Here is a 12,986-nt window from a genome sequence, read left to right as displayed (position 1 = left end):
ACAAAACTCTACCATCTGGTGAGCAAGATGTATGAGACAGGCGAAATACCCTCAGACTTCAAGAACAATATAATAATTCCAATCCCAAAGAAAGCAGGTGCTGACAGATGTGAAAACTACCAAACTATCAGTTTAATAAGTCACGGCTGCAAAATACTAACACGAATTCTGTACAGACAAATGGAAAAACTGGTAGAAGCCAACCTCGGGGAAGATCAGTTTGGATTCCATAAAAACATTGGACCACGTGAGGCAATACTGACTGTACGACTTATCTTAGAAGAAAGATTAAGGAAAGGTAGACCTACATTTCTAGCATTTGTAGACTTAGAGAAAGCTTTTGACAATGTTGACTGGAATACTCTATTTCAAATTCTAGAGGTGACAGGGGTAAAATACAGGGAGCAAAAGGCTATTTACAATTTGTACAGAAAGCAGATGGCAGTTATAAGAGTCGAGGGGCATGAAAGGGAAGCAGTGGTTGGGAAGGGAGTGAGGCAGGGTTGTAGCCTCTCCCCGATGCTATTCAATCTGTATATTGAGCAAGCAGTAAAGGGAAGAAAAGAAAAATTTGGAGTGGGTATTAAAATCCATGTAGAAGAAATAAAAACTTTGAGGTTCCCCAATGACATTGTAATTGTGTCAGAGACAGCAAATGACTTGGAAGAGCAGTTGAACAGAATGGACAGTGTCATGAAAGGAGGATATAAGATAAACATCAACAAAAGCAAAATGAGGTTAATGGAATGTAATCGAATTAAGTCGGGTGATGCTGAGGGAATTAGATTAGTAAATGAGACACTTAAAGTAGTAAAGGAGTTTTGCTATTTGGGGAGCAAAATAACTGATGATGGTCAAAGTAGAGAGGATATAAAATGTAGACTGGCAATGGCAAGGAAAGCGTTTCTGAAGAAGAGAAATTTGTTAACACCGAGTGTAGATTTAAGTGTCAGGAAGTCGTTTCTGAAAGTATTTGTATGGAGTGTAGCCATGTATGGAAGTGAAACGTGGACAATAAATAGTTTAGACAAGAAGAGAATAGAAGCTTTCGAAATGTGGTGCTACAGAAGAATGCTGAAGATTAGATGGGTAGATCACATAACTAATGATGAAGTATTGAATAGAATTGGGGAGAAGAGGAGTTTGTGGCACAACTTGACAAAAAGAAGGGACCGGTTCGTAGGACATGTTCTGAGGCATCAAGGGATCACAAATTTAGCATTGGAGGGCAGCATGGAGGGTAAAAATCATAGAGGGAGGCCAAGAGATGAATACACTAAGCAGATTCAGAAGGATGTAGGTTGCAGTAGGTACTGGGAGATGAAGAAGCTTGCACAGGATAGAGTAGCATGGAGAGCTGCATCAAACCAGTCTCAGGACTGAAGACCACGACAACAACAACAAGTAAATACTGAACTGAAACAAAATGTGGCTGTGACATGGAAAGCAATGTTCCAAATTGTTGGCCCAAATTCCCTGGCACATTCACAAAATGGAACAAACATGCCTGATGGGGAGCACTCTAATATTTAGTTGAACTGGATACTACATAACCTACTTCTATAAAATGAATAGTGAAGGCCCAGAACCGTACGTATTTTGTGTAGGGATGCTTCAGGGTACACTGTTTGTAGTGCACGCCTTCAGGGCAATTGATACTACCCTGAACAATGTTTGGATCGACTGACCAGAACCCGTATTCCTCCAGGAGCTGGACCTGTCGGACAACCGTCTGGAGCGCATCGGCGAACGCCTGCTGGAAGGGTTGCTGCGCATGGCGCGCCTCGACCTGTCCGGGAACCTGCTGTCGGAGCTGCCGGAGGCGGTGTTCGAGCGGGCAAGGCTGCACGCTCTGGAGGACGTGGCGCTGGCCAGGAACCGCTTCCAGGAGGCGCCTCTGCGCGCCCTCCAGCGGCAGTACTTCTTCCTCGGCTCCGTAGACCTGTCTGCCAACCAGATCCGCGACCTGCCTGCCGACGACAGCACCCTGGTGAGTACCGCCTGCTGGCACACATCTACTGTACGGCTGTAGAGTGGTAAATGTAGAGTTGTCAGGAGTGCGGGCACCCGAAGGGAGTAGTCAAAATCGTGGAAGTAGTTTCGAAATCACTGCCGAGTGTTCTCGAGGTGATGGTATGCGAGTACGAGCTGAGGTAGAAGAACCGACCACCTGCTGGCGGTGGTGGTTACGGAAGATGTCATTTTGCAGCGGAGAGAAGTCTGTTAGCAATCACGAGCAAAAGCAGAGGATGGATGTTATTTTTAACTGAGAACCAGAGAGAACCCTTCTGTCAGCCAGATGCACTGGCTGCATACGGCAGCAGGCACACCGTTCACCCTCCCCCCCCCCCCCCCTCCCCAATGCCCCTTCACCTCCCTCTACCCTCACTCTTAAGTCCACCAGAAGTAGTGCAGGAAACTTGTCTCAGCATATTTCACAAAAACAACTTTTACTGTATCGGTGGTTCTGCTGACTACTTAGGCCACAATAATAGGTCTTCTTTTTCTTTTGCTCGTGCCGTTGTCCCACAGTCTCACAGGGTCAGCACGGTTAGGGTCGGATTTGGCGAGGTTAATTTTTAAGGGATGGGCAGATTCCCTTCCAGACACCACCCTGTACCCCAGCTGTCAGCGTCTCGTATAATCCGTGGAATAATGCGAACAAGTTCAGATGTCTGCGAGTCGTGTAACTGAGGCAGAACGTGGGGACCAGCCCAGTATTCACCTAGTGGAATGTGGAAAACCACCTAAAAACCACATCCAGGCTGGCTGGAACACCGGCCTATGTCGGTAATCCACCTTGCAGATTCGATCTGGGGCCAGCTCACCTACCTGAGTCCGGGAAGTAGTGCATTAGTGCTCTCAGCTAATCTGGCACATAGACTACAATAATAGGTACGAGAGCAAACATTAAAGTAGTAAAAATTTTAAAGTAATGATAAAATTCCTGATACCCACTAGACTGGTCAAGTGGCTTGCACCTCATTTCATTCCTATGACTTCAGCAGCCTGCCCCAATTTTCTCTGCTGTGTCAATCCCATTGTCTCTGAGAAGCACCTACACCCAACTTCCTCTCTTATTTGTTGTATATATATTGATTTCAGAATCTGTCTGACCATCAACTAATCAACTCGAATTTTCATATAACCAGAAACAGATGTACGCTCAGATCACAATTTAGTGACTATGAACAGTAGATTCACGTTTAAGAGAACCACTGGAAGAATCTACGTGGAAAGAAGTGAGGTTATCAGATACGGAGGAATGATGAGAAGTTCATTCTCCAAGGCTGTAGATACATCCATCATAAATATCTCAGTAGCCTGTTAAATTGAACATCTCTAAAATGGGCAAACACGGAAGTTGGACAGAGAAACATAGGTACAAGGCAGGTAAACATATCTTCACTGAAAGACAGGAATACGGCAATATAAATCACAGAAGTTATCAGATAGATTATATAATGGTAAGACAGAGATTTAGGAACCAGGTTTTAAATTGTAAGACATTTCCAGGGGCAGATGTGGACTCTGACCACAATCTATTGGTTATGAACTGTATATTAAAACTGAAGAAACTGCAAAAAGGTGGGAATTTAAGGAGATGGGACCTGGATAAACTGACTAAACCAGAGGTTGTACAGAGTTTCAGGGAGAGCATAAGGGAACAATCGACAGGAATGGGGGAAAGAAATACAGTAGAAGAAGAATGGGTAGCTCTGAAGGATGAAATAATGAAGGCAGCAGAGGATCAAGTAGGTAAAAAGACGAGGGCTAGTAGAAATCCTTGGGTAACAGAAGAAATATTGAATTTAACTGATGAAAGGAGAAAATATAAAAATGCAGTAAATGAAGCAGGCAAAAAGGAATACAAACGTCTAAAAAATGAGATCGACAGGAAGTGCAAAATGGCTAAGCAGGGATGGCTAGAGGGCAAATGTAAGGATGTAGAGGCTTATCTCACTAGGGGTAAGATAGATACTGCCTACACAAAAATTAAAGAGACCTTTGGAGAAAAGAGAACCACTTGTATGAATATCAAGAGCCCAGATGGAAACCCAGTTCTAAGCAAAGAAGGGAAAGTAGAAAGGTGGAAGGAGTATATAGAGGGTCTATACAAGGGTTATGTATTTGAGGACAATATTATGGAAATGGAAGAGGATGTAGATGAAGATTAAATGGGAGATACGATACAGTGTGAAGAGTTTGACAGAGCACTGAAAGACCTGAGTCGAAACAAGGCCCCGGGAGTAGACAACATTCCATGAGAACTACTGACGGCCTTGGGAGAGCCAGTCCTGACAAAACTCTACCATCTGGTGAGCAAGATGTATGAGACAGGCGAAATACCCTCAGACTTCAAAAAGAATATAATAATTCCAATCCCAAAGAAAGCAGGTGTTGACAGACGTGAAAATTACCGAACTATCAGTTTAATAAGTCACGGCTGCAAAATACTAACGCGAATTCTTTACAGATGAATGGAAAAAATAGTAGAAGCCGACCTCAGGGAAGATCAGTTTGGATTCCGTAGAAATATTGGAACATGTGAGGCAATACTAACCCTACGACTTATCTTGGGAGCTAGACTAAGGAAAGGCAAACCTACATTTCTAGCATTTGTAGACTTAGAGAAGGCTTTTGACAATGTTGACTGGAATACTCTCTTTTAGATTATGAAGGTGGCAGGGGTAAAATACAGAGAACGAAAGGCTATTTACAATTTGTACAGAAACCAAATGGCAGTTATAAGAGTTGAGGGGCATGAAAGGGAAACAGTGGTTGGGAAGGGAGTGAGACAGGGTTGTAGCCTCTCCTCGATGTTATTCAATCTGTATATTGAGCAAGCAGTGAAGGAAACAAAAGAAAAATTCGGAGTAGGTATTAAAATCCATGGAGAAGAAATAAAAACCTTGAGGTTCGCCGATGACATTGTAATTCTGTCAGAGACAGCAATGGACTTGGAAGAGCAGTTGAATGGAATGGATAGCATCTTGAAAGGAGGGTATAAGATGAACATCAACAAAAGCAAAACGAGGATAATGGAATGTAGTCAAATTAAGTCGGGTGATGCTGAGGGAATTAGATTAGGAAATGAGACACTTAAAGTAGTAAAGGTATTTTGCTATTTGGGGAGCAAAATAAATGATGATGGTCGAAGTAGAGAGAATATAAAATGTAGACTGGCAATGGCAACGAATGTATTTCTGAAGAAGAGAAATTTGTTAACATCGAGTATAGATTTAAGTGTCAGGAAGTCCTTTCTGAAAGTATTTGTATGGAGTGTAGCCATATATGGAAGTGAAACATGGACAATAAATAGTTCGGAAAGGAAGAGAATAGAAGCTTTCGAAATGTGGTGCTACAGAAGAATGCTAAAGATTAGATGGGTAGATCACGTAACTAATGAGGAGGTATTGAACAGGATTGGAGAGAGGTGAAGTTTGTGGCACAACTTGACTAGAAGAAGGGATCGATTGGTAGGACATGTTCTGAGGCATCAAGGGATCACCAATTTAGGATTGGAGGGCAGCGTGGAGGGTAAAAATTGTAGAGGGAGACCAAGAGATGAATACACTAAGCAGATTCAGAAGGATGTAGGTTGCAGTAGGTACTGGGAGATGATGAAGCTTGTACAGGATAGAGTAGCATGGAGAGCTGCATCAAACCAGTCTCAGGACTGAAGACCACCACAACAACAACAACAAATCACTTAGGAAGCAAATATAGGAAGAGGGAAGGCCAGATTCAGAATACAGAAAAGTTAAAGGAAAGTTCTGTGAGGTTAAAAGCAATGGTGTTGACATACCAGGAATTTCACTGTTAGAACAAAGAAAAGAGAGTGGACTGCTGGAAACAGTGTACTGAAGGACACTATGAAGAGAGACAGCTGTTCGATGATGACATGCCTGAGGAAGACATAGGACTTGAAATGGAAGGCATAGGAATTCCACTGATAGAGTCAGAGTTTACAGGACCTTGGAAGATTTGTGGTAAAATAAGGCAAACAGATAGATAACATCCCTGCACAATTTATACTGTTGTTTGGGGAAGTGGCAACCAAATGACCATTAAAATCGGTTTGAAGAATCTGTGTGCCTGTAGATTCAATAAACAGATATGGCACAAATGAATTATTTTCATTTTTGATAATGCCCTACCAAAAAGGCTGGTTAAGACCATAGTAAAATGTCTGTTATGAATCTGGATGGGTTATGGCCATTTTTTCCCTTCATACAAATTTCTTAATACCAGTATATGCAGATACATTGGTAATTTGGTTATGGTAATTCAATATTGGTAATCTTAATTCCCAAACAAAATGTAAATGACATTTTTACAACTAATGACTTATGCACTTCAATTGAAAGACATCAACAATATATTTTTGGATTACTATTCCTTAGGAATCTTGGCAAAAACTAAAGTAATCATTCTAGATTTTCTTTTCTCAAGATTTTTTGAATGGTTTTCACCTCCTTTTCTTTCACTCTTTCTTCTACTTTCACGATTTGTGCATACGCGAGCATAGAATAGACCAATTTTGTTGCCGCTAAATCATTTTTTTAAAGTACTCTCTTCAGTTTATCTTAAGAAAGAAGTTCTTCTCGTGCTTCCTCAGATACCTGGTATCCTTTTTTCTTTTCTTTCACAGAAGCTGTGTCATAGTTTATTTTTTAATGATATTTATCTTTCTAATCTCCATTCAAGATGCCATAAGTTTTGATCCTCTTTTTGCTTTTCTCCTAATTCACATTTTCTTTTCCTTTTACACCCTTCCGTATGAGCAGTAAAATTTGCATATGTTTGCTGACCATACTTAATGCACCATGAGTCAATGTGCACAGAAGGAAAATGGGAGAATTGTCCCAAAGCATCCTTTGCAGTCAAAACATTGTTTCAAAATCTTTGTCATTGATAGCTTGTCTTCTTGTACTAGGTGCTTCAAAGTGGAATAGCTTCTCTTTCTGTCCTCATTTCCATGTGGTGATGTACGAGAAGCCTTAACAAGTTTTGAAACGTTTGAATACTTTAACTCTATGGATGATGAGTCTCTTTGTGAGATGTGCTGTTGCCAGTAATTGCCAGTATCTTTGCTAGCTACAGCAGGTGATCTTTTTCAAATTGTAGAACCTTCCACTCGTCTAATAAGTATTCTTTCCAGACACTGAACAGTTCATTTTTACAACCTTTAACCTGTCACTGCAACTTCTTCTTTTTATTCTTTCTTTGAGGTTTAAAAACCTAAAACTTTTCAGTGGTTCTCTTGACAAGCACATCTTTTCCATCACATGTGCAAGCTGCGATGTAATGTTTTTGACCATTCTTTAGAAACGACAATTTGTCACCTCCTTCCAGCTTACTAAGATCTTTTGTTACTACCCAGTAATAACCACTTGTTCGAGAGGAAGCAAATCAGAAAATGTTATGAAATATTATGATGAACTTCAGGAACGCTCTCAGTTGTGCTCAAAGCAGAAACCTTCGAAACCCAAATGAAATTATGAAATGAGGTTCTGCTTTCATCAAAAGTTTTTTTAAAGCATTAGCAATGGCACTGTATGACTTGAACTGGACAGTAGCCAAATACTTTTTTAGAGATATATATGCTTAAGAAACTAAGAAAGTGGTTGTACACCTAAAAAATTTGTTATAGAGAATGTTAAATATAGACTGAATAACATCAAATACTTTCCTAGCAAACAAGTGAACCATCAAAATAATGGTTAAATATTGATTGATTGATTTCTTTATTAATCCATGTAACAATTTACATTGTGTGGATTTCGTCAGCAAAATCATATACAGTACAATATACCTACAATTTATACACATAAAATTAATATTTACACACAGTTTTAAAGTATCTTACATTAGTTTTATATCCTTATATAATTTTCTTATAGTGCTGTACAATTCTGGATTTCATATCATAATTATTTCCTCATGTATTACAATGCAGGCTACTTTAATTATGCTACATGTTTTAATTCAGATAGTCCGTTACTGCGTCATAACTTTTATTTAATAAAATTTTTTTTAGTTTTGTTTGAACTGTCCAATTGTGTCAATATCTTTTATATTTTGGGATAATTTATTATATAATTGAACGGCATTGTACAACAAGCTCTGCTGAGTTTTAACTTTAGTTTTCCTCTCTAGATGCAGATTGTATTGGTTTCTAGTTTCATAGCTGTGTACTAAAGAATTTTTAACATAGCAGTAAATATTTTTTTACATACATAATACTTTGAAAAATGCATTCACAGGGGACAGTTATGATTTCCAGCTTTTGAAAATGTTCAAGGCAGTGAGCCTACTGCTACTCCTGGTTATTATACGAATTTCTCTTTTCTGTAATTTGAAAACTATTTGAATGTTTTTACTGTTGACTGCCCAAAATATTATTCCATAGGTAATAACAGAGTGGATATAAGAAAAATATACAGATCTGACACATGTAGTATCACACACTGCAGTCAGAATTCTAAGAGCACAGCACGCTGTAGCAATTCTGTTAGTAAGTATTTTAATATGTTCTTCCCACTTTAACTGACTGTCAACATGCCAAGAGCACTACCCTGTGGGACACCTATATTTACATAATTTGGGTCTGAAGTATACTTTACAATATAGTTTGAGCAGCTTGAAATATGTGAGATTTCAGTTATCTGTCTTCTATTTTTTAGATATGACTGGAACCACTTTTTCACAAGTCCCCTTATTCCCAGTTCATCTAATTTATTTAACATTATGTTGTGGTCTACTGTATCAAACACTTTAGTTAGATCAAGAAATATGCCTGTTGTGTAGTTCCCTTTATCTAATGCTTCTAGAATGTGTTTTGTGAGGTGTGAAACTTTGATAATTTTTCACCTAAACACCCCAAAGCCTTTACATAGGCATTATGCATTGTATGAATGTTGCAAGTTCTGATTTTTATAAGTTTTCTGCCTCAGAGTTTCCTGGAAACCACTATGTAAAAGCGTAAACACTTTTTTAATTCATGCATCTGATGGGCCAATAAAGCGAGTGGTTAAAATTGCATGGAAACCTTCTGTATAAAAATTTTCCCATTTCAAAAAGTTTTTCAAAATTGAACAAAGGAATATTTGACATTAATAATAGTTGCACAAATTATAAAAACACCCAAACAAAATGGAACAACCACACTCAAATTTTAGAAGCCCATCAGGTTACATTTTATCTATTTTCATCTTTGGAGTATTCCAAAAGGTTAAACTAATAAAAATGAATATAGAAAAAACATGGAAACAAAAGTAAGTAACTTACTTTCCTCCTATAAGAGCTTAAAAAGGTGACAGTAATTTAAAAAGATGACAACGTTAAACACAATCTTCTTTACATCTCATGCATCCAAGTTACAAACAAGAATAATATACAAAAGGATGGAAAAAATAACTGGGAATCTCTTAGAGAACAATCAGTTTGGGGTTAAGAAAGGTAAAGTCACCAGAGATGCATTTCTGATGATGCACTTCATAATGGAATTAAGATTCCCTCATAGGGTGTGTCAACCCAGGAAAATGGTTTGATACTGTAAAGTGGTGCAAGACACTCAAAATTCTCAGAAAAATAAGTGTAAGCTGTGGAAAAATATGGGTGCTATATTGAATGTATGTTGTTGTTATTGTTATTGTGGTCTTCAGTCCTGAGACTAGTCTGATGCAGCTCACCTGCTACTCTATCCTGTGCAAGCTTCTTCATCTCCCAGTATCTCCTGCAACCTATATCCTTCTGAATCTGCTTAGTGTATTCATCTCTTGGTCTCCCTCTACGATTTTTACCCTCCATGCTGCCCTCCAGTACTAAATTGGTGATCCCTTGATGCCTCAGGACATGTCCTACCAACCGATCCCTTCTTCTAGTCAAGTTGTGCCACAAACTCCTCTTCTCCCCAATTCTATTCAATACCTCCTCATTAGTTATGTGATCTACCCATCTAATCTTCAGCATTCTTCTATAGCACTACATTTCGAAAGCTTCTATTCTCTTCTTGTCTAAACTATTTATCGTCCATGTTTCACTTCCATACATGGCTACACTCCATACAAATACTTTCAGACACTTAAATCTATACTTGATGTTAACAAATATCTCTTCTTCAGAAATGCTTTCCTTGCCATTGCCAGTCTACATTTTATATCCTCGCTACTCCACCCATCATCATTTATTTTGCTCCCCAAATAGCAGAACTCCTTTACTACTTTAAGTGTCTTAATTCCTAATCTAATTCCCTCAGCATCACCCGACTAAATTTGACTACATTCCATTATCCTCAATTTGATTTTGTTGATGTTCATCTTATATCCTCCTTTCAAGACACTGTCCATTCCGTTCAACTGCTCTTCCAAGTCTTTTGCTGTCTCTGACAGAATTACAATGTCATCGGTGAACCTCAGAGTTTTTATTTGTTCTCCATGGATTTTAATACCAACTCCGAACTTTTCTTTTGTTTCCTTTACTGCTTGCTCAATATACAGATTGAATAGCATCGGGGAGAGGCTACAACCCTGTATCACTCCTTTCTCAACCACTGCTTCCCTTTCATGTCCCTCAACTCTTATAACTGCCATCTGCTTTCTGTACAAATTATAAATAGACTTTCGCTCCCTGTATTTTACTCCTGCCACCTTCATAATCTGAAAGAGAGTATTCCAGTCAACATTGTCAAAAGCTTTCTCTAAGTCTACAAATGCTAGAAACGTAGGTTTGCCTTTCCTTAATCTTTCTTGTAAGATAAGTCGTAGGGTCGGTATTGCCTCACGTGTTCCAACATTTGTACAGAATCTAAACTGATCTTTCCCAAGGTTGGCTTCTACCAGTTTTTCCATTCGTCTGTAAAGAATTTTGCAGCTGTGACTTATTAAACTGATAGTTTCGTAATTTTCACATCTGTCAACACCTGCTTTCTTTGGGATTGGAATCATTACATTCTTCTTGAAGGCTGAGGGTATTTCACCTGTCTCATACATCTTGCTCACCAGATTGTAGAGTTTTGTCTGGACTGGCTCTCCCAAGGCTGTCAGTAGTTCTAATGGAATGTTGTATACTCCCGGGGCCTTGTTTCGGCTCAGGTCTTTCAGTGCTCTGTCAAACTCTTAACGCAGTATCATATCTCCCATTTGATCTTCATCTACGTCCTCTTCCATTTCCATAATATTGTCCCCAAGTACATCTCTCTTATATAGACCCTCTATATACTCCTTCCACCTTTCTGCTTCCCCTTCTTTGCTTAGAACTGAGTTTCCATCTGAGCTCTTGATATTCATATAAGTGGTTCTCTTTTCTCCAAAGGTCTCTTTAATTTTCGTGTAGGCAGTATCTATCTTACCCCTAGTGAGATAAGCCTCTACATCCTTACATTTGCCCTCTAGCCATCCCTGCTTAGCCATTTTGCACTTCCTGTCGATCTCATTTTTGAGACGTTTGTCTTCCTTTTTGCCTGCTTCATTTTCTGCATTTTTGTATTTTCTCCTTTCATCGATTAAATTCAGTATCTCTTCTGTTACCCAAGGATTTCTACTAGCCCTCTTCTTTTTACCTACTTGATCCTCTGCTGCCTTCACTACTTCATCCCTCAGAGCTACCCATTCTTCTTCCACTGTACTTCTTTCTCCCATTCCTGTCAAATGCTCCCTTATGCTCTCCCTGAAACTCTGTACAACCTCTGGTTTAGTCAGTTTATCCAGATCCCATCTCCTTAAATTCCCACCTTTCTGCAGTTTCTTCAGTTTTAATCTACAGTTCATAACCAATAGATTGTGGTCAGAGTCCACATCTGCCCCTGGAAATGTCTTACAATTTAAAACCTGGTTCCTAAATCTCTGTCTTACCATTATATAATCTATCTGAAACCTTCTAGCATCTCTAGGGTTGTTTCATGTATACAACCTTCTTTCATGATTCTTGAACCAAGTGTTAGCTATGATTAAGTTATGGCAAAATTCTACCTCTTTCATTTATTAGCCCTAATCCATATTCTCCTACTACGTTTCCTTCTCTTCCTTTTCCTACTGTTGAATTTCAGTCACCCATGACTATTAAATTTTTGTCTCCCTTCACCACCTGAATAATTTCTTTTATCTCATCATACATTTCATCAATTTCTTCATCATCTGGAGAGCTAGTTGGCATATAAACTTGTACTACTGTAGTAGGTGTGGGTTTTGTGTCTATCTTGGCCACAATAATGTGTTCACTATGCTATTTGTAGTAGCTTACCTGCACTCCTATTTTTTATTAATTATTAAACCTACTCCTGCATTACCCCTATTTTATTTTGTATTTATAGCCCTGTATTCACCTGACCAAAAGTCTTGTTCCTCCTGCCACTGAACTTCACTAATTCCCACTAAACCTAACTTTAATCTATCCTTTTCCCTTTTTAAATTTTACCTACCTGCCCGATTAAAAGATCTGACATTCCACACTCTGATACGAAGAACGCCAGTTTTCTTTCTCCTGATAACGACGTCCTCTTGAGTAGTCCCCTCCTGGAGATCCGAATGGGGGACTATTTTACCTCCGGAATATTTTATCCAAGAGGATGCCATCATCATTTAATCATACAGTAAAGCTGCATGCCCTCAGGAAAAATTACAGCTATAGTTTCCCCTTGTTTTCAGCCGTTTGCAGTACCAGCACAGTAAGGCCATTTTGGTTAGTGTTACAAGGCCAGATCAGTCGATCATCCAGACTGTTGCCCCTGCAACTACTGAAAAGGCTGCTGTCCCTCTTCAGGAACCACACGTTTGTCTGGCCTCTCAACAGATACCCCTCCATTGTGGTCGCACCTACGGTACGGCTATCTGTATCTTTGAGGCACGCAAGCCTCCCCACGAACGGCAAGGTCCATGGTTCGTGGAGGCGTGAATGTATGTATGTATGAGAATGAATAGAGACAAATATGAGTGCAAGACCATGAACAAAGTAATTGGATAAAAAAGGTGTATGACAGGAGT

The 12,986-nt window shown here is 39.3% G+C and overlaps 1 protein-coding gene across 1 annotated transcript in view; it reads left to right on the top strand.

The window, feature by feature from the left end:
* LOC126109837 (chondroadherin-like protein) overlaps nucleotides 1–12,986 on the top strand; it is a 222,495-nt gene that overhangs the window by 163,517 nt on the left and 45,992 nt on the right. The window contains exon 13 of the mRNA XM_049914896.1: nucleotides 1,709–1,990. Coding sequence (XP_049770853.1) covers nucleotides 1,709–1,990 — 282 coding nt within the window. The remainder of the gene's footprint in view (nucleotides 1–1,708; nucleotides 1,991–12,986) is intronic.

Source organism: Schistocerca cancellata, chromosome 12 (genome assembly GCF_023864275.1).
Source record: "Schistocerca cancellata isolate TAMUIC-IGC-003103 chromosome 12, iqSchCanc2.1, whole genome shotgun sequence".
NCBI classification, from domain to species: domain Eukaryota; kingdom Metazoa; phylum Arthropoda; class Insecta; order Orthoptera; family Acrididae; genus Schistocerca; species Schistocerca cancellata.
Note: the sequence above shows the minus strand (reverse complement) of the source record. Positions and strands in the feature narration are given on the sequence as shown.